Source organism: Hyla sarda, unplaced genomic scaffold, assembly GCF_029499605.1.
Source record: "Hyla sarda isolate aHylSar1 unplaced genomic scaffold, aHylSar1.hap1 scaffold_1365, whole genome shotgun sequence".
In the NCBI taxonomy this organism is placed as follows: domain Eukaryota; kingdom Metazoa; phylum Chordata; class Amphibia; order Anura; family Hylidae; genus Hyla; species Hyla sarda.
The window spans coordinates 29,850-52,374 of NW_026607993.1; the positions used below are offsets into that span (position 1 = coordinate 29,850).

The following is a 22,525-nucleotide window of genomic DNA, read 5'->3' on the forward strand; positions in this document are numbered from 1 at the left end:
AGCTATTTTGGGTGCAGAGGCGGGTTTTCAAAAATGCCCTCCAAATCCTAGATTGGCGTTTTTTGCACAGAAATCGTGGCATTTTCCTCCCATAGAAGTCTATGGGAGAGCAAAAAGGCCAAGAAAAATGCCATGTTGGTTTTAACTTTGGCATTTTTGCCAGTGGTTTTTATTCTTCTTTCTGCTCCGGAATTGCTGGAGGGTCTGGGTCCCGACCACCGGAACGGAAGTCCGTGACGTCACGACTCACTCCCATAGACTTGCATTGAGGGGGTGGGGCGTGACGTCACGGACTTCCGTTCCGGTAAAAGGGACCCAGACCCTCCAGCGCTTCCGAAGCAGAAACAGGTGGGTGCCGCATTCTATATTGCGGGGGTCCCCAGCAGCGGGGCCCCCGCGATCAGACATCTTATCCCCTATTCTTTGGATTGGGGATAAGATGTCTAGAGGTGGAGTACACCTTTAAGGAAACTTATGCTTTTGTTTTTAATAATGACATTTTTATTAATTTTTAAACAAGGATCAATTTATGTGGGTGGGCAGGGCACTAAAAATGTAGCAGACAATAATAAAAATGTAGCGTGTGTGTGTTTTTCACTGGGCGCATACTGCAGACTTCAACATGTACTATGTATCTGCATATGAAAGACCGCTGGAAACAGCATGTCCACCCCCTTACCATGCGGACATGCTGTTTCCAGTGGTCTTTCATATCCAGTACATGTTGAAGTCTGCAGTATGCGCCCAGTGCGGCAAGTGATGAATCTGTCGTATCCATCCAGATTCTCCCATTCTACATACATAGAGTGAAGCCTGTCAGTCATCGGCAGATGGGCAGGGGAGTGGTGCCTAATAAATATGCTGGACTCTCTCACTGTACAGTAGTTTAGTCAAACTTACATACAGCACTTACTTGCAGAAGCGACAGACCGCTGGAAATGGCATGCCTGTCTATATTGTGCTGCCCTTAGCAACAGCAGCATGTTCTGTCTGTAAGGTTACCTTTAAAAAAACAGCGTCCCCCGTTTTGTTATTATACAGGAAGATTACAGCGGGTGTCAGGAGTGACACTCGCTGCGATCTGTCTATTAATGCAGGTACTACAGCTCCCAGCATGGAGCAGAGTGTTCTCCATGTTGGGAGTAGTAGTACCTCCTGATACCCAATGTGATCGTCCTATCAATTGCAGAGATGGAGCAGCTTTCTCCTGCACTCGCATCTCTGCACTATACTCCGGCCAGTGATATGAACAGAACATCACTCATTCATATTTCCCGCTGAGAGCGGTGATTGGCTGCAACCATCCGGCCAATCACCACTCTGGGCAGAAAATCTGAGTGATGTTCTATTCACATCACTGGCCGGAATATAGTACAGAGATGTGAGCGCTGTATAGAGTCGCTTCTCATCTCTGCTATATTACGGATGATTGCATCGGGTGTCAGGAGTAACACCCGGGGCGATCTGTCTATTAGTACAGGTACTATAACTCCCACCATGGAACAGTTTGTAAAAAAAATAGATTGAAAAAAAAGTGAAACACACACACATTATTAAAAATGTATTAAAATGTTGTTCTAAAAAATAACATTTTTTCCCATCCCTACTGCATCCTTTTTTTTTAATACCCAACAAATTTAGAAAAAAAAATACGCCAAAAGGGGCCATAAAAGGCAAATTCCACACAAAGGCGTTTTTAAGCCTAAAAAAAAGCATTGCAAAAATCTCAATGGAATCCTAGCCTTACTGTAGCCATGTTTCCACATTTCTGCAGGCGAGGTCCTGGTAGAACCACCAATATGTGGAAGACTAACCTGAACCCCAGATTCTGACCATAACACCTAAACCAATATGTCAAAGCTTTCCACCTTAAATAACCACAATCACTATCCCAAAAAAATCTAAACATATACGAGCAGAAGAAAACTGATTGAGCACCTTACGCTGGGTAAATTGCCATGGATAAAGGGCTACTGGTAGATGATTGACTGGTGGATATGAAAATATAATATTAAACAAATAATCTAACATTGGGCTCAAGAACTCACTGGTATTTTAAATGTATCCACTGAGACTTGGTTTTCCATAGAATCTAGAGATGGTCGTCGAGCATTAGTTGAGGAGTAGCTGATTGGGTAAGACTGGGCAGGTCGGCGGAAAGTCATCTCAGCAGAAGCTATAGGGGGCTTTGGTGAGTTTTTGTGATAGCGGTGAATAAAGTATGAGGACAACAGCACAGAGATGATAAAAGATAGGAAAACTCCACATGCGATAACCGTTTTACAAGCTTCATCACACAGCTGGACTGTAAAAGAAATAGCAGATATTAGTAAAATATAATTTATCACATTTTTTTTTTTTACTTATTTTTCTGGAAAATCTCAGCTGGGAAATATGCACACTTGTAGAATACAGGCTGTATTTAGTAATATTTGGGGAGATTTATTAAAACATGTCTAGAGGAAGAGTGGTGCAGTTGCCCATAGCAACCAATCAGATTGCATCTTTCATTTTTCCCACGTCTCTCTAAAAATGAAAGAAGGAATCTGAATGGTTGCTATAGGCAACTGCACCACTAACAGGTTTTGATAAATCTCCCCCATTCAGTTTAAAAGGTAAAAAAAAAGGTGGTAAATACATTTCTTACCCTCCTCTATATTTTTCTCGCAGAAGCATTTGTCAGGGAGGAGGCAGTAACAGGTACCGTAACCTGCTTTTATTCCAGTTTGATTTCTCTCATATCCACCAATGACCTCTAACTCTGCATCAAAAAAAAAAAAAAAAAAGCAACAAAACCCTTTAAAGAATGGATCTGCTACCATGGTGTACATGGTTGATAATGGAGAATGACATGATTGTACATGTAGGGTAAAAAAAATAAAAAGTCTCTAATAGGGAGATTTATCAAAACCTTTGTAGAGGAGTTACCCATAGCAACCAATCAGATTGCTTCTTTTATTTCTCAGATGCCTTTTCAAAAATGAAAGAAGCAATCTGATTGGTTGCTATGGGCAACTCAGCAACGTTTCCTCTGGACAGGTTTTGATAAATCTTCCCCTATGAGTTTATGGGTAACAAGAAGATATAATACTTGATAGGGGGACATTCTTATCAAATATGAAAATATAACCAGAGGAATTGTTGATCTCTACAGTTTCAACCATACTTTGTAGTCTGCTGTTCCAGTTGCTTTAAGTTGTAATACGACTGCAGTGTCTGACAGTGGTGTAGATATAGGGTTGCAGCAGTCGCAGTTGTGACCAGGCCCCTAAGCCGGTTGGGCTTACAGGTCTCCCTCAGCACACTAAAGTTGCCTTTTCTCTAATGATCAGGCAGAGCCCTCCTGAATTGCTCTACTGCTCATAGAGAAAACTGTTTAGCCTTATACTTACAGCTGCACAGTCCTCTATATACCCTCCCTGCATTAATCTCTATGATTAAAACACAGAGGAAACCAGACATTACCTTTCTGGAGTGGTGAGTTACTACTGGACCCCAAGTATACTGAATTAAGCCTTCTACTACCCTCCACCAAGAATTCTGATATGAACCCTTTTACAACCCAAGGTCACTAGGGATATAAATTCATTAGCCTCTTCACTGCTCTAGATCATTAGAGCCATACACAATAACAGTAAACTTGCATACTATTTAAAGGGGTTTTCCAGACAGAGCGGGTTTTTAACCAGTGGTTCAGGCTGCTGTCAAAGTAAGAAAGAAATATACTTTCCCAGCCTGACCCCAGCCCTGGTCCTTTTCCTGAGGTCCTAGTCCCTGCTGCTCCTCTCCTTTTTCTGGTTCTTGCAAACTGCCTACTTAACCAATGATTGTGCTGGTCTGGGTAATCTTATAAAACCGGCAGCGACAGGGATTGGGCCAAAATTATTATACTTCTTTATTACTTTCACTGCAGCCCAAGCCACATGTCAAAAACCCCTCCCTCTCTGGAAAACCCCTTTAATCCCAGTAGCAGGTTTCCTATTTTGTCTTTTGTCTAACTATACTTAAAAAAGAAGTATCATGCTGAAAAATGTATCCTCCATCCAAAAGACGATGCCGGGGGCATGTTGGCCGCCGCTTCGTGAGGGGGTCTGCATACAGGAGATCGCAGGGGTCCCAGCTGTCGGATCCTGTGATGTAAAACTTCCAAAAGGACAGGGGATATTTTTTTTGCATGGTATATCTCCTTTAATTATTAGGGCACTTTACAGTATAATAGCACTTCTCTGTATTGCCTAGCTTAGAGGGAACAATGCTCCGGTTGCAGACTGCGCAGCACACTAGTGATGCAGTTGAAAATTACAGACTGGCTGCAGCCATCAAGAGAAGTTTCATGGGGGAGGGGGAAGAAGCTAAAGTTTTACATTGGAGCACATGAGCCTTCAGTTACCCCACCGGTCTTCAGAGGTTGTACTGATCCTATGGTGATCTAAGGCTATTTCAAGGCATCTGCTCTTCTGAGGGTATGTTCACACAAGCATTAAACACAATTTTATTGATGCGGAATCCAAGCTGACTGCAACTCACAGAAAGCCACAGTGCTGCGTTGTGCACAGGCAAGGGTTTTGGCTGTGAACACTTATGGCTCATATTCATGAACAGCATTGTCATTGGACATTCCTTGCTTCCTTTATTCTCCACGAATGTTTTGGTCACAATTGACTTTTACTACTTTCCTCTAATGGCAGCATGTGAGTTAGTAGTACTTTAACTATGCAAATGCCTGTAATAGACAGCAGCCAGATCTACGTGAATGTAGTAAATGGACAAAGCTGATCATACCATTCACCTGCATTTTCCATCCCAGTTCATATTTAAAGGGGTGCCAGAAAGTTAAACAGATTTGTAAATTGCTTCTAATAAAAAATCTTTATTCTTTCAGTGCTTATCAGCTGCTGTATACTCCACATGAAGTTCTTTTCTTTTTGAATTTAATTTCTGTCTGACCACAGTGCTCTCTGCTGACACCTCTGTCCATTTTAGGAACTGTCCGGAGCAGGATAGGTTTGCTATGGGGATTTGCTTGTACTCTGGACAGTTCCTGAAATGGAACAGGGACAGGGTGAGCAGAGAGCACTGTGGTCAGGCAGAAAGGAAATTCAAAAAGAAAAGAACTTTCTCTGTAGTATACAGCAGCTGATAAATAATGGAAAATTAAGAGATTTTTAAATAGATGTAATTTACAAATCCATTTAACTTTCTGGAACCAGTTGATTAAAAAAAAAGTTTTCCAATGGAGTACCCCTTTAAGGTTGAATAGGAGCCATAAAAGCAGAGAAAATGTCTTCACAATTTTTTTTGTCCCCACTTTGTACAGCTCATTGTTTAAAGGGAAGGTGTTATTAGAAAATGACTGATTTTTTAATCAGAATTTTATGTCAACCATATTTTTTAAGACTTTCTTTAGAATTTTTCTTATAGTTTTCTTTCTTCTATCTATAATTTTATAATAATCTTGAAAATCCAGGGCTAAAACTAAGATGAGATCATTTTCTTTCTTCTCAAGAGCACAGTGAAAGGTGACACCAGTAAAGAGATAACACTGGATCCACCTCCATTCACAGGAGAGATCAACACCCCCCCCCCCCTGTAGAATGACCTCTGAAAAGGTGAATTGGGACAGGTCCTGTCTATTGCTTTCTATGATCCAGGGATCCTGCAGTAAAGCACATCACTAAATGCTGTTAAAAATACCTCTGGAAAGATGGCATCCCCCATAATAATGTACAAAAAAAAGTAAATGAAAAAAAAATTACAGAAAATAGAAAAAATAGAAGAAGATTAGAAAAAAAGAATATGTTTTAGTATCTGCCTTTAATCAGGAAAAAAATCTAGGCGACACATTCCCTTTAAGAAAAAGACTGGACAAGTGACACTACAATAAGTATTAGAAGAATAAGAAGACATACTTGTGCAGTCCTGTGGGCAGATTGATTGATCTTTCCTCTCCACGGCATCACAAATCTCATCAGGGCAGGTAAGGGTACTCGGTGTACAAGTAGAATAGTTCTTAGTGATCCCTTTAAAGAAAAAGAAAAATAAATGGAGCAGAGCACAGGCAATATACTGTCACATGAACAGAAAAATGTTTGAGTTTATGGGCATCGAACCTATGACCGCTGTAGATTACATTTCCTCTCTCGTAATTGGATGTTCCTATTCCTAAGACGCTCGGCTCCAGCATATAAGACGCACCCAATTTTAAAGGAGGAAGAGCTAGAAAAAAAAGATTCTGAACCAAATACAATGTAAAGTATAGGACAGTGATCTTCAACCTGCGGACCTCCAGATGTTGCAAAACTACAACTCCCAGCATGCCCGGACAGCCGTTGGCTGTCCGGGCATGCCAGGAGTTGTAGTTTTGCAACATCTGTAGGTCCACAGGTTGAAGACCACTGGTATAGGAGTTAATACTCACGTGTCCCTGCCGCTCCGGACCCGTCACCGCTGCCCTGGATGTCGCCCTCCATCGCTGTCGCCGCGTCCCCGTCGCTCCGGAATGTCTCTACTGCCCGGTATCCTCGCTCTCCATCACCGACATCACGTCGCTAAGCACGCCGCTCTTACTGGATGATGGGATGGCGTGCACGACGACGTGATGACAACAAAGGAGCGCGCCAGCCATGCAGGGGATCCCGGCACGGAGCAGTCATTCGCCGATCGGACACCAAGGAGGCAGGTAAGGTCCCTCCCGGTGTCCTGTTAGCTGTTTGGGACGCCGCGATTTCACCGCGGTGGTCCCGAACAGCCCGACTGAGCAACCGGGGGAAGTTTCACTTTCGCTTCAGACGCGGCGGTCAGCTTTGATCTGAAGGGTTAATACAGGGCATCACCGCGATCGGGGATGTCCTGTATTAGCCGCGGGTGCCGGCCGTTGATGGCCGCAGGGACCGCCGTGATATGACAGGGTTTTAATGTGTATTTGCCGTATAAGACGCACCAACTTTCCCCCCCCCCCAGTTTTGGGGAAGAAAAAGTGCGTCTTATACGGCGAAAAATACGGTATATGTCATTATGTTTTACCTGTGTGGAACCTTATGTAGTTGTACAGACCTCCCAACCATCCTGGATTTCAAGTGCTGACCCAGGACATCTGCTACTTGTCTAGCTGCCATTGCCTCGTCTCTTTATTCCCTATCCCTGTGCTGCCAGTATGAGCACATAGGGGGGGGGGATTTATCAATTTTGCCTGTTGACAGTTTCTTTTTACCCCTTTTTTTTTCACTTTGGTTTTCGTGGACATGAACCACATTTATCCTTTGGTGCAAGTTGTTAGTAATTTTGGTGCAAATGTTGAAATCAGCTGTTCACAGCGCCTATTACACAGAACTTACCGCCACAGAGGACGCGTATTTTACCCTGTAGAGCAGCCATTTCGGAGTCCCTCCTGCAGTATATCAGCAAGCGACATGAGTTATTTCTTTTGTGGGGTTCATAGCCGCCATGTGAAATGGATTTTATTTTCAACTTGAGTAGTTTTTTTTTTTTTGTTTTTTTTATTACTTTAGTGCAGTGGTCTTCAACCTGCGGACCTCCAGATGTTGCAAAACTACAATTCCCAGCATGCCCGGACAGCCGTTGGCTGTCCGGGCATGCTGGGAGTTGTAGTTTTGCAACATCTGGAGTAGAGATGAGCGAACTTACAGTAAATTCGATTCGTCACGAACTTCTCGGCTCAGCAGTTGATGACTTTTCCTGCATAAATTAGTTCAGCCTTCAGGTGCTCCGGTGGGCTGGAAAAGGTGGATACAGTCCTAGGAAAGAGTCTCCTAGGACTGTATCCACCTTTTCCAGCCCACCGGAGCACCTGAAAGCTGAACTAATTTATGTAGGAAAAGTCATCACCTGCCGAGCCGAGAAGTTCGTGACGAATTGAATTTATTGTAAGTTCGCTCATCTCTAATCTGGAGGTCCGCAGGTTGGACACCACTGCTTTAGTGTTTACCTTTCCTGAACCTGTGTGGCCATGTCCAATGCTGGCTCAACGGAAGGTGAAGGTTCCTCATAGACAACTATGTCGCAGGATAGTATTGAGCAGCCCTGGAGGCGTCGCTGCTTTCTTAATGTATTTTGACGCCTTTACATTTTCTGACATTGCTAAGTGTGTTTTCCATGTGCAAAATTTCTTGGCGGTGAATTGCGCAAAAAAAAAAAAAATACTAAAAAAGGCACAAAAAATTGCGCCAAAGATCGATTGGCGCAAATGATGAATAACTGACTAAAGTTAAAAATGACACACGGGACCGTGTGATTTTGAGAAAGTTGTAAAAAAATGACAGTGGAGAAAATGCGCCAAACTTTGGTGCAAAAAGACACTGCGCCAAAGTATTGCGCCAAAGTTACGTTAAAAAAAAAAAACACACATAAATCCTTTGATAAATACCCCCCCATATTCTCTACTGTCTGCTCATGTATCCTGCTCCCAACTGCTGTTCTGCGTTAAGAACACCTACAAAATAGTTCTTAGTTTCCAGCTATTGGTATCAGAGTTGCACTAACCATATAGCAAAAATGTTCCAATGCTTTAAAGGGGTATTCCAGGCCCAAACTTTTTTTTATATATCAACTGGCTCCGTAAAGTTAAACAGATTTGTAAATTACTTCTATTAAAAAATCTTAATCCTTCCAATAGTTATTAGTTTCTGAAGTTTTCTGTCTAACTGCTCAATGATGATGTCACGTCCCGGGAGCTGTGCATGATTGGAGAATATCCCCATAGGAACTGCACAGCTCCCGAGACGTGAGTCATCAGAGGGCAGTTAGACAGAAAAAAACAACTCAACTTCAGAAGCTAATAACTATTGGAAGGATTAAGATTTTTTAATAGAAGTAATTTACAAATCTGTTTAACTTTCCGGAGCCAGTTGATATATAAAAAAAAAGTTTTTGCCTGGAATACCCCTTTAAACTTTTTAGATGCCCTGTCATCATTGTTTTCCAATAAATATCCACATCTGTACAAAGATATGCATGGTCTATATGAGTTGGGGATTTGGGTTACCTTCACCATATCCCTGTCTCCATTGGCATCTTCCAGTGAGGGATCCCAATCCATTACACTCTTCACACTCTCTTTTGTTTTTGCTCTCTGAACATGAGACCGGACAATTTACTTCATGGTTTAAAGCTGAAAGGAAATAAGGATAGAGGAAATCGGTCAATAATGTGTACATTGGGGTTATGCTGAAATGGAATCAGAAAGCTTGTTTATTTATTTTTTACGTAGCTTATACCAAGTGCTGGGATTTTTTTTTTATATGCCTGAAACCAGCTGGGCCACTGAACCTACACACCAAACTGGGATCTATTTAAAGGGTTATTCCAGGAAAAAACTTTTTTTTATATATATATCAACTGGCTCCAGAAAGTTAAACAGATTTGTAAATTACTTCTATTAAAAAATCTTAATCCTTTCAGTACTTATGAGCTTCTGAAGTGAAGGTTGTTCTTTTCTGTCTAAATCCTCTCTGATAACACCTGTCTCGGGAAACGCCCAGTTTAGAAGAGGTTTGCTATGGGGATTTGCTTCTAAACTGGGCGTTTCCCCGAGACAGGTGTCATCAGAGAGAACTTAGACAGAAAAGAACAACCTTAACGTCAGAAGGTCATAAGTACTGAAAGGATTAAGATTTTTTAATAGAAGTAATTTACAAATCTGTTTAACTTTCTGGAGCCAGTTGATATATAAAAAAAAGGTTTTTTCCTGGAATACCCCTTTAAGGATATGGGCTAACTTAAAAGGGGTACTTAAAGGGGGAGCAGGAGAGGTTTGCTATGGGGATTTGTTTCTGCTCCGGACAGTTCCTGACATTGACCACAGAGCTCTCTGCTGACACCTTTGTCTGACTGATGAGAACAACTCAACTTCCTCTGTAGTATAAGCAGCTGATAAGTGCTGGAAGGATTAAGATTTTTTTTTATATAGAAGTCATTTATAAATCTGTAACTTTCTGGAACCAGCTGATATGAAAAAAAACAAAAAAAAACGTTTTTCACCGGAGAACCTTTTATCCTAACATTTTTGCATGCCCAGAACTTATTGTCAAACTAGATTCTTGATAAGTCTATTTTTGGGCAACATTTCTGGAAACATTAGCAATATGTCTCATATGCAAGATGTGCATCATCCATGAGGTGAGGTGGGAGGAGTGTAATGTCTCAGTACTGTCTCCTACCCACTGAGAGTTGTCGGATGGTTGAGGAGTTCTTTTTACAAGTGTCTGCATTTGTACCTCTGTATCATGAGTTAAACTTGTATAACCTACTATTTTCTGCGGCACATTGCTAACTCTGTATATTATGTGGTATTATGGCTGTGCAAGGATTAACATTTCAAACTTTACTGCCACCCCTGGTGAGCTATATTTGTAAAGGATGCATGGAACATTGGTCACATGACTCAACTCAGCTAGTTTCCATACAAAAACCACAAGAAGGTCTGAGGGTCTCCCCAACTCTATCTCCCCATAGGGCTGAAAAAAAAAAAAAAAAAAAAAAAAACAGGCTAGTCTGGTCCAGCTTGCAGAAAGTCAGATCTGATTTCTAGTCTATGTCATGTGACAGAGGAATGGCATTATCATTATTCAGTTTTTTCTGGAAACAAGAAACTGAGCCCTGGCTTTGCCATTTAAAAGGGTACTCTGGTGTAAAACAAAGGTTTTCAAATCAACCGGTGCCAGAAAATTTAACAGATTTGTAAAACACTTCTGTTTATAAATCTTAATCCTTCTAGTACTTATCTGCATTACATTATCTGTATTCTCCAGAGGAAGTTCTGTAGTTGTTTCCAGTCTGACAGTACTCTCTGGACAGTTCATGACATGGACAGAGGTGTCAGCAGAGAGCACTGTGGTCAGACAGAAAAGAACAACTCAACTTCCTCTGGAGCATACGGCAACTGATGAAAAAAAATAAAAAAATTCACACTGGAGTACCCCTTTAATCTATATTCAAGTTCTGCTAAAATTTAAAAAGGTAGATGTAAAAAAGGCAAGTAGAAGTGATTTTTTCCCAATGAGTCTATAGATGTATCAAGTCATATATTCCAACATTTTCTGATTTTTAAACATATACATTTGACAGATAAAACTATGATGTAAATAACTCCATAGAAGACCTAAATATTGAGTAATAAATTTACAATTCAAGGAATACTGGTACTTACGAGTGCCTTCAATAATGATCGTGACTTGTGTCTTGGAGGGCTTAACTTGTGAATTGGAGGCTACAACAGTATAAAGGATCTCTTTGCTACCATAGCTGGCCAAAGCATTGGGATCAGTAACATAAAGGGTTGCAAACATCTCCCCTTGTGCCTTTTGGATGCCAATGGCAGATGTGGTATTTGAAGGCTGAAGTGTGTAAACTACGTTGACGCCTTTGAACAGTGAACAGTTTTCAATGCATACTCTTCCTATCTGGAGCACAAAAATAACAATAAGATAGAATAACTCCTTTAAGCAGCAAATAAAAGTATTCCATAAACATTATTTAGATTGTGTTCATATGACGTCATAGCAGTAGGTCAGGAATATTTGTCAGGAGTATTTCCCAATGTAAGGATACAACATGTGCCACTGTATAGGCATATATCACTTCAACAGAGGCCAAAAGAACACCATTTTTTTTAAATCAACTGGTGCCAGAAAGCAAAAAAAAAAAAGAGATTTGTAAATGACTTCTATAAAAAAATATATACCCTTCCAGTACTTTTTAGCAAGCTGCATGCTACAGAGGAAATTCTTTTCTTTTTTAATTTCTTTTTTGCTCTCTGCTGACACCTGATGCCCGTATCAGGAACTGTCCAGAGCAGGAAAAAAAAATCCCTATAGCAAACCTATGCTGCTCTGGACAGTTCCTAATACGTGCATCAGGTGTCAGCAGAGAGCACTGTGGACAAGACAAAAAAGAAATTTAAAAAGAAAAGAATTTCCTCTGTAGCATGCAGATGCTTAAAAGTACTGGAAGGGTAAAGATTTTTTAATAAGTAATTTACAAGTCTGTTTAACTATCTGGCACCAGTTGATTTAAAAAAAAAAAAAAAAGTTTTCCATTGGCGTACCCCTTTAAACAGATTTGTAAATTACTTCTATTTAAAAATCTTAATCCTTCCAGTACTTATCAGCTGCTGTATACTATAGAGGAAGTTTTTTTTTTATTTTTAATTTCCTTTCTGTCTGACCACAGTGCTCTCTGCTGACACCTCTGTCCATGTCAGGAACTGTCCAGAGCAGAAGCAAATCCCCATAGCAATCCTCTCCTGCTCTGGACAGTTCCTGACATGGACAGAGGTGTCAGCAGAGAGCACTGTGGTCAGACAGAAAAGAACTATACAACTTCCTCTGTAGCATGCAGCAGCTGATAAGTACTGGAGAGATTAAGCTTTTTAATAGAAGTAATTTACAAATCTGTTTAACTTTCTGGCACCAGTTGATTTAAAAAAAAAGAAAATATATGTTTTCCGCGAGAGTACCCCTTTAATACCATGTTTTAATGTAATATCGCTAGTTAAGTTTACACCCCAGGTTTATGGTGCCAGGTTCTGTTACTGCCTGGAGCCCATGGGTTGTACTCAAGTACTTTGTAGGGTGGGATGGTTTTGTGCTTTTTCTAGGAGATGCCATCCAGTTTATAAAAGGAAGAATGAGTGTATGTGAGTGAGAGGGGAAACTACTGCAGCCAGTGTGACAGGCGGGAGGTATAGTGGTGGAGTCTATGGAGGCCGTTTCATGCAATGAGTTGAGCAGCTAGCTGGGGAGCTGGCTTTATCTTTTCATCGGTGAGGGTCTCAGCACCAAGACCCCAACCAATTGTTAATTTTAATGTTTTAAGTACTGACACTGACTGCTCAGTAATATATTTACAAAGGAAAAAAAAAAAAAGTGAAAACAGTGAATAATTTTACCTGGGCAAAGCGGTTGGCATTACAGTTGACCGTGAACTGGTAAGTTATATCAGGGAATCGAACTGTAACAGGCTTGATGGTGACATTGAAGTACAGCATCAGATCTCCACCAGGACGATATTCTGTGTCATTGACCAAAACCATGACTAGATATGATGCATTTCTGTTTATGGAAATACTTTGTTTCAGCAGAAGCTCTGTGACAGAAGAAACAGTGACATATTGTGCTGTCAATGCAACGTAGCCATATTCGAATTCGCAAATATTCGCGAATATATGGACGAATATTCGTCATATATTCGCGAATATTCTGCGCGTATGCGAAAATTAACATATGTGAATATTAACATATACAAAATTAGCATACGCGAAAATTCGCATATGCAAAAATTAGCATATGCTAATTTTCGGATATGCAAATTTTCGCACACCAGTCTCACACAGTAGTATTACAGCCTTCTTTACACCACACAAGCTGGAAGCAGAGAGGGATGATCACTGTGATGTGTACTGTGAAAAAAAAAAAAACGAATATTCGTAATTACGAATATATAGCGCTATATTCGCGAAATTCGCGAATTCGCGAATATGCGATATTCGCGAATAATATTCGAATTGCGAATATTCGTGAGCAACACTAATGCAACGTACTGGGATATGGTGACAAGCAATGCAAATCATCAGCTATTACAATAGGCCTATTTCTGCACTTAGTGATAAGAATATGAAATAGGGCTTGGAAATAAGGCAGGTATTGGGATGTATATAAGATGGCTACCCATAGGTAGTGTGTATATGGACAGGATGCCCACACAAAACCCCTGGCAAAAAATGATGGGCTCACCACCCTGAACGTTGAGAATGTTCACCCAGATATTGACATAATTTATTTTTTCTCATTCTGGCTTAAATGAAACAAACTAAAAAAACACAAGTAAAGTATTTTAAATTATTGAAAAATATTTTTCAGATCTGGTGGACATTAACTGTCTCTGGGTACATTAACACATACATAATATGGAAGTCAATGGGTAGCAACATAATTCACTTGCGGAATTTCCGCAGTGAAATACTCGCAGCAGACTAGGTTTAGTGGTGAACGTACCCTAAATTTGGTTATTCCATCATTTATACCAGGGGTTGTAGTTCCTATAAACGTATACTGGGTACCAATTGACCGGTTGTAACTTAATCCTGCTACTCCCTGTATGCGGAAAATGACGAACTTGGTCATTAGCCGACTACATTCCAGCTTTTAAAGTAAATGGGGCCCGTTTCTCTTGGTGCAGCAGCCAATTTGGATAGATTGCCAACATACAGTCATGGCTGTAAATGTTGGCACCCCTGAAATGTTTCTAGAAAATTAAGTATTTCTTATAGAAAAGGATTGCAGTAACCCATGTTTTGCTGTACACATGTTTACTCCCTTTGTATCTATTGGAACTAAACCAAAAAAGGGAGGAAAAAAAAGTAAATTGGACATAATGTAACAACAAACTCCAAAAATGGGCTGAACAAAATTATTGGCACCCTTTCAAAATTATGGAAAATTAAGATTGTTTCAAGCATGTGATGCTCCTTTAAACTCACCTGGGGCAGATAACAGGTGTGGGCAGTATAAAAAAATCTCACCTGAAAGCAGATAAAAAGGAGAGAAGTTCACTTAGTCTTTGCATTGTGTGTGCCACACTAAGCATGGACAACAAAGAGGAGAAGAGAACTGTCTGAGGACTTGAGAACCAAAATTGTGGAATAATAACAATCTCAAGGTTACAAGTCCATCTCCAGAGATCAAGATTTGGCTTTGTCCACAGTGCGCAACATTAATCAAGAAGTTTGCAAACCATTGCACTGTAGCCAATATCCCAGGGCGTGGACAGAAGAGAAAATTTGATGAAAGGTGTCAACGCAGGATAGTCCGGATGGTGGATAAGCAGCCCCAAACAAGTTCCAAAAGATAATCAAGCTGTCCTCCAGGCTCCGGGAGCATCAGTGTCAGCGCAAACTATCTGTCGACATTGAAATGAAATGAAACGCTATGGCTGGAGACCCAGGAGGACCCCACTGCTGACACAGACATAAAAAGCAAGACTACATTTTGCCAAAATGAACTTGAGTAAGCCAGAATCCTTCTGGGAAATCGTCTTGTGGACAGATGAGACCAAGAAAGAGCTTTTTGGTAAAGCCCATCATTCTACTGTTTACTGAAAACGGAATGAGGCCTACAAAGAAAAGAACACAGTACCTACAGTGAAATATGGTGGAGGTTCAGTGATGTTTTGGGGTTGTTTTGCTGCCTCTGACACTAAGTGCCTTGAATGTGTACAAGGCATCATGAAATCTGAGGATCAAGGGATTTTGGGTTGCACTGTACAGCCCAGTGTCAGAAAGCTGGGTTTGTGTCTAAGATCTTCCAGCAGGATAATGACCCCAACCATATGTTGAAAAGCACCCAGAAATGGATGGCAACAAAGCTCTGGAGAGTTCTGAAGTGGCCAGCAATGAGTCCAGATCTAAATCCCATTGAACACCTGTGGAGAGATCTTAAAATTGCTGTTGGGAAAAGGCGCCTTCCAATAAGAGAGACCTGGAGCAGTTTGCAAAGGAAGAGTGGTCCAACATTTCGGCTGAGAGGTGTAAGAAGCTTATTGATGGTTATAGGAAGGGACTGATTTCAGTTATTTTTTCCAAAGGGTGTGCAACCAAATATTAAGTTAAGGGTGCCAATAATTTTGTCCAGCCCATTTTTGGAGTTTGGTGTGACATTATGTCCAATTAGCTTTTTTTCCCTCCCTTTTTTGGTTTAGTTCCAATACACACAAAGGGAATAAACATGTGTATAGCAAAACATGTGTTACTGCAATCCTTTTCTGTGAGAAATACTTCATTTTCTTGAAAAATTTCACGGGTGCCAACATATGACATCAGAAGGCCACATCCTGATGTCATTGAGCCCTTACTTATATTAGAGCTACTCTTTGCATTTACAGTTATTGTTTCATACAGCATACATTTATTTCCTTACTAAATTCATGGATTGTCCCTCGAATGGTGTTGCCGTTTCGGCTGAATTTAACCTCTCTGGGTTGGCTCTTGATCTGAAATTTATCTTGTACAAAGGTTTCATTATTGATGATGGTATCTGTGTATCTGTTGTGACTACTGTCTACTGGATAGACAGGTGTGGAGTCAAGATCATGAACCTCTAGCGATCCAAGGACGGTACCCTGTGTGGGAAGTAAATAGTTAATTGTTATATTCTCATGATCATTGTATACAACATGATCAATTTCCTGATCCTAGACAGATAAGATACAAATATCACCTGAGATCAATGATCTCCATAACTAATATTCAGATATTCTATGACAAAGGCTAGTGTTTTCCAACCAGGGTGTCTGCAGCTGTTGTAAAACTACAACTCCCAGCATGCCCGGACAGCCTTTGGCTGTCGGGGCATGCTGGGATTTGTAGTTTTGCAACAGCTGGAGGCACCCCAGTTCAGAACCACTGACATAGGCAATGCCAATCAATCCCTACTACTCTTTCACCCTCACCTTACTCGCAAGAATGCTATTGAGTCAGTATGAGAACCCTGAATAGGTATGACATATGGATGCCGCCTGTCCCATTTACTGCACTAGGAGCAGTATTTTATTGGTGAAACATTTAATATAGAGGATTTTGCTGCAGATTGCATAGATAAATCCACAATATTAATCTGGAACAACATACAGGATATACAATTTATATAAGCATATATGGTTCAAAAACTAAGAGAGACTTATGAAGATTCAGAATCCGTCCAGGTAAAACTGATAGGGCACACTTACTACTTCTTTCTAATATTTTGATGGCATAATCGTCTGCATTACTGTTCAATTTACTGTTCTATAAATCATGCAGTCACGCACTTCTAGGCACAGTGTGTCAGTATTACCTGATACGTTACCTACAGAGTGTCTCCGATGTGCCTGCTTGGAGCGGCAATATGCTCCCTGAGTTAGGCCGAGAGAAGCGGCGATGTGCGAGTATACTGTGCATGCGCCCGGCGACTCGCATATCGCAGTGTTTCTGCTCGTACCGTGTATTGCCGCTCCGAGCAGGCACATCGGAGGCACCCTGTAGGGGCCAGTCGGCTGCGTATCCGCAGCGTAAAATACGATGTGGATCCGCTTGTCTGTATGTACCCTTAGGGATCTTTTTCGAAACACTTACTTCCTTTCTTTCATATTCTACAACGACATGTGCAGTATTCGTTCCATCCATAATATAAGGAGGGTTGTCATCTTCATCATCCACCTTGATGCGGAATGACCGTTCAAATTCCACTTCCTTGGTGTTGTCTTTTATAATGCATTTAGCTACTAGATCATAGTCTTCCCTTTCTTCTCGGTTCAAGGGATGGGACAAGAATATTTCCGACGTATTTGGTTTCAATTGGAAAGGGAGGCGTGGGTCTGTATAAGAAAAGCAAATTATATAGTTATCTGTAGGGTTCTTCCCAGATAACATGCTTAACCACTTAAGGACCAGGCCAATTTTCACTGAAGGACCAGAGCATTTTTTGCACATCTGACCACTGTCACTTTAAGCATTAATGACTCTGGGATGCTTTTACCTTTCTTTCTGATTCTGAGATAGTTTTTCGTGACATATTCTACTTTATGTTAGTAGTAAATTTTTGTCGATACTTTCATCATTTCATGGTGAAAAATTAAAAAATTTGATGAAAAAATTGAAAATGTAGCATTTTTCTACATTTGAAGCTCTCTGCTTGTAAGGAAAATAGACATTCCAAATAAATTATATACTGATTCACATATACAATATGTCTACTTTATGTTTGCATCATAAAGTTGACGTGTGTTTACTTTTGGAAGACATCAGAGGGCTTCAAAGTTCAGCAGCAATTTTCCAATTTTTCCCAAAATGTTCAAAATCGGAATTTTTCATGGACCAGTTCAGGTTTGAAGTGGATTTGAAGGGCCTTCCTATTAGAAATACCCCACAAATTACCCCATTATAAAAACTGCACCCCTCAAAGTATTCAAAATTGCATTCAGTAAGTGTATTAACCCTTTAGGTGTTTCACAGCAATAACAGCAAAATAAAGGAGAAAATTCAAAATATTCATTTTTTACACTCACATGTTCTTGTAGACCCAGTTTTTGAATCTTTACAAGAGGTAAAAGTGAAAAAATCCTTTTGAAATTTGTAACCCAATTTCTCTCGAGTAAGGAAATACCTCATATGTGTATGTCAAGTGTTCGGCGGGCGCAGTAGAGGGCTCAGAAGGGAAGGAGCGACAATGGGATTTTGGAGAGTGAGTTTTGCTGAAATGGTTTTTGGGGGGCATGTCGCATTTAGGAAGCCCCTATGGTGCCAGAACAGCAAAAACCCACATGGCATACCATTTTGCAAACTACACCCCTCAAGGAACGTAAAAAGGGGTACAGTGAGCCTAAACACCTCACAGGTATTTCACAACTTTTTGTTAAAGTTGGATGTGTAAATGAAAAAAAAAATTTCCACTAAAATGCAGTTTTTTCCCCAAATTTTACATTTTTACAAGGGGTAATAGGAGAAAATTACCCCCAAAATTTGAAACCCCATTTCTTCTGAGTATGAAAATACCCCATGTGTGGACGTCAAGTGCTCTGCTGGCGCACTACAATGCTCAGAAGAGGAGGAGCGCCATTGAGCTTTTGAAAAGGGAATTTGTTTGGAATGGAAGTCAGGGGCCATGTGCGTTTACAAATTCCCTCGTGGTGCCAGAACAGTGGACCCCCCCACATGTGACCCCATTTTGGAAAAGGGGTGCAGTGAGTATTTACACCCCACTGGCATTTGACAGATCTTTGGAACAGTGGGCTGTGCAAAGGAAAAATTTAATTTTTCAATTTCACGGAACACTGTTCCAAAAATCTGTAAGATACCTGTGGGGCATAAATGCTCACTGTACCCCTTATTACATTACGTGAGGGGTTTATTTTCCTAAATGAGGTCACATGTGGGTGGGGGGGGTCCATTGTTCTGGCACTATGGGGGCTTTGTAAACACACATGGCCTTCAATTCCGGGCAAATTTTCTCTTCAAAATCCTAATGGCGCTCCTTCTCTTCTGAGCATTGTAGTGTGCCAGCAGAGCACTTTACATCCACATATGGGGTATGTTCTTACTCAGAAGAAATGGGGCTACAAATTTTGGTGGTGGGCTTTTTTTCCTATTTTCCCTTGTGAAAATGAAAAATTTAGGGTAACACCAGCATTTTAATGAAAAAAAATTTTGTTTTTAATTTTCCCATCCAACTTTAATGAAAATTTGTCAAACACCTGTGGGGTGTTAAGGCTCACTATACCCCTAGTTACGTTCTGTGAGGGGTGTAGTTTCCAAAATGGGGTCACATGTGGGTATTTATTTTTTGCGTTTATGTCAGAACCGCTGTAAAATCAGCCACCCCTGTGCAAGTCACCAATTTAGTCCTCAAATGTACATAGTACGCCCTCACTCCTGAGCCTTGTTGTGCGTCCGCAGAGCATTTTACTCCCACATATGGGGTATTTCCGTACTCAGGAGAAATTGCGTTACAAATTTTGGGGGTCTTTTTTTCCTATTACCTCTTGTGAAAATAAAAAGTAAAAGGGCAACACCAGCATGTTAGTGTACAAGTTTTTTTTACACTAACAGGCTGATGTAGCCCCCAAATTTTCATAAGGGGTAAAAGGAGAAAAAGCCCCCCAAAATATGTAGTGCAATTTCTCCCGAGTACGGAAATACCCCATATGTGGCAATAAACTGTTTCCTTGAAATACGACAGGGCTCCAAAGTGAGAGAGCGCCATGCGCATTTGAGGACTAAATTAGAGATTGCATAGGGGTGGACATAGGGGTATTCTATGCCAGTGATTCCCAAACAGGGTGCCTCCAGCTGTTGCTTAACTCCCAGCATGCGTGGACAGTCACTGGCTGTCCGGAAATGCTGGGAGTTGTTGTTTTGCAACAGCTGGAGGCTCCGTTTTGGAATCACTGCCGTACGATAAATTTTTCATCTTTATTGGGGGGGGGGGGGGACAGTGTAAGGGGGTGTATATGTAGTGTTTTACCCTTTATTATGTGGCAGTGTAGTGATTTTAGGGTACATTCACACTGGTGGAGGTTTACAGTGAGTTTACCGCTAGGAGTTTGCGCTGCGGCACAGGTATTTTGAATGGATGCAGCTCATTTATGTTTCAATGAGTGGGGTGGCTGATGTGTGGGAGGGAGGAAAATGGATTTGTAGTCAAAAAGAGAAAAGTCAAACAGGAAATACCAGTTCACCAAAAGCTAGCCACAGTATTATGGTAATCTCACAACATAGCCATTTAGCCCCAAGACAAGCACAGATCCTTCCTAAGCATGTCCATTACTGTCTGCCAGGTATGTACTAAAATTATCTTATGGTGGATAACCCTTTAACCCTTTAAGATTTGCCCATTCAAATCATATAGGGGGACATTTATTATTGTTGTCTTTGGAGTTTTGTAGTCATTTTTTTTGCTTTAGTTTTCCTTATGTGCAACATATTTATCTTACTATCTCAGGGAGGTGGATAAAATAAATTATTGCAAAAACAATAAAGGCACTTCTGAACACTTTTTTTTTTTTAGTGATTCTCCCTCTCCTCTGCAACTTTTTTTTCAAAAGTGCTCTCCAAAGGCAGTTTTTGTAAGCCAGGTCTTACCTGGCTTAGGGTTTGCGACTTTCTTTATGCCTATGTGTGCCATTCGCACTTAATAATTTGGTGACTACTGCAAAGTGAGAACCAAGAGTTGCTTAGGTAAGGAGGTTTGGTACTTTCTGCATACCCCCAAAAAAAGTGCCACATTTTATGCACCCAGAGAAAGTACTGAGCACTGTGCACCGAGGACAAGCAGGGCTCTGTGCACCGAGGACAAGCAGGCCTTTTTTCACCCAAAAATATACATATTTTTTAACCAATGTATATAACAAATATACATATAATGGTATTATCTACATTATATAAAAAGTTTTTGTTGACAACAGGTACATTAAGTTTTTATTACTAAAATAGACTTTTAAGGGGATTCTGTCAGATGATATACTTCTCTATACAAATGCTCAGAGCTGCAGATGCCATTGGATTGCTGTTGTTAGGGTATAAAAGTGAACTGTAGCTTTCCTGGAGTTAAGGCTGGTTGTCAAACTAATACAATAGCCTTTTTTATTTCCCAGCCAAGTGTCAAGAAGGCGGGGCCGAGCTGCTTAAGTGCCATAGCTTGTGCCAACCCTTAAAAATGATTAATAAATGTATGTTTTTTTTTTTTCAGGATATTCACCCAAAGGTCCTTAAAGAAGCACTCTTAAAAAAAATAAAAAATAAAATGTGTGACCTATTAGCCATCTCCATGTATGTTGCAGTGAAGTTTATTTACCTGCGCCTTTATTTCTTTAGCTCTCTTCTGGATCCTATTCTTTTTTAATATGTTTCTATGTGACATGGAAGAAGGTTTGGCAGGTAAGGTTTGCCGATGACACAGAAGTGTGAAATAGAGTTGATGTTCCTAGAGGGGTAAATGATTTAGCTTTACTAGATAAGTGGTCAAAACAATTAAACTGCATTCAGTATTTCCAATTGTAATATAATGCACTTGGGGAGAAGGAATCATCTATCTGACTATCATGTTGGCAAAGACTTCAGAAGAGAAAGACTTCGGGATAGTGAGTTTTGACAGCCTCAAAATGAGTTAACAGTGTGGCCAGTCGGCAGGGAAAGGGAGTCACATGCTTGGCTGTATAGCTAAAGGTATAACCAGGATAGAGCTCTAGTGAGGTCACATCTAAAATACTGTGTTCAGTTTTGGAGGCCTTGCGTACAAAAAGTCCAAAGATGGGCTACAAAAATTTTAGAAGGTCTTCAACTTAATACATATCAGGAAAGATATTAACTAGATATGTATTGTCTGAATGACAGAAAGGAAAGGGTTTAAAGAGGGCAATATTTTTAATAAGTAGCTAAATACACGATGTGAGAAAATATTACATTACTGAGAGAGTAGTAGATGCTTGAACTGAACCTCCAGGAGGTGTGGTTGGTAAATCATCAGTAACTGGAATAAAATATGCCTGAGATAAACCTCTGTCCTGTCTGGGACCAAATGACTGACGTTCATACTGAACCATACAGTGGAGGTAGCTAACAGCCAAAGAACAACATTTTATGTCAGTGCTTCTTTAAGGGATCTTCTCAGAACTTCAGACATATACCAGGAGATCTATGTTGAAGGGGTACTCTGGTGCAAAACTATTTTTGTAAGTTAAACAGATTTGTAAATTACTTCTATTTAAAAATCTTAATCCTTCCAGTACTTATCAGCTGCTATATACTACAGGGAAAGTTCTTATTTTTTAAATCTTTTCTGTCTGACCATAGTGCTCTCTGCTGAGACTTCTCTCCGGCTGGAACTCCACTGAGATTTTTACTCTGCGATTTTTGTGGCATAAGAACGCCAGAAAAAACGCCAGAAAAACTGCCACAGTTTTTCCCTGCGTTTTGGCATTTTTCTGGCGTTTTTACCTTTGTGTGGAATTTGCCGTTTTTGGCCCCTTTTGCTTTTAAAAA

The 22,525-nt window shown here is 40.5% G+C and overlaps 1 protein-coding gene across 4 annotated transcripts in view; it reads right to left on the reverse strand.

The window, feature by feature from the left end:
• LOC130306282 (proto-oncogene tyrosine-protein kinase receptor Ret-like) overlaps positions 1-22,525 on the reverse strand; it is a 61,223-nt gene that overhangs the window by 17,363 nt on the left and 21,335 nt on the right. For 3 of the 4 annotated variants that reach the window (XM_056552084.1, XM_056552083.1, XM_056552082.1), the window contains exons 4-11: positions 17,123-17,364; positions 15,930-16,131; positions 12,905-13,101; positions 11,165-11,417; positions 9,002-9,127; positions 5,910-6,020; positions 2,648-2,761; positions 2,049-2,305 (exon numbers count right to left, since the gene is read on the reverse strand). In XM_056552084.1, the coding sequence (XP_056408059.1) occupies positions 2,049-2,305; positions 2,648-2,761; positions 5,910-6,020; positions 9,002-9,127; positions 11,165-11,417; positions 12,905-13,101; positions 15,930-16,131; positions 17,123-17,364 (1,502 nt within the window). Of the gene's footprint in view, positions 1-2,048; positions 2,306-2,647; positions 2,762-5,909; positions 6,021-9,001; positions 9,128-11,164; positions 11,418-12,904; positions 13,102-15,929; positions 16,132-17,122; positions 17,365-21,338; positions 21,468-22,525 lie in introns of all 4 variants that reach the window. The other variant, XM_056552085.1, reaches the window with a different exon arrangement.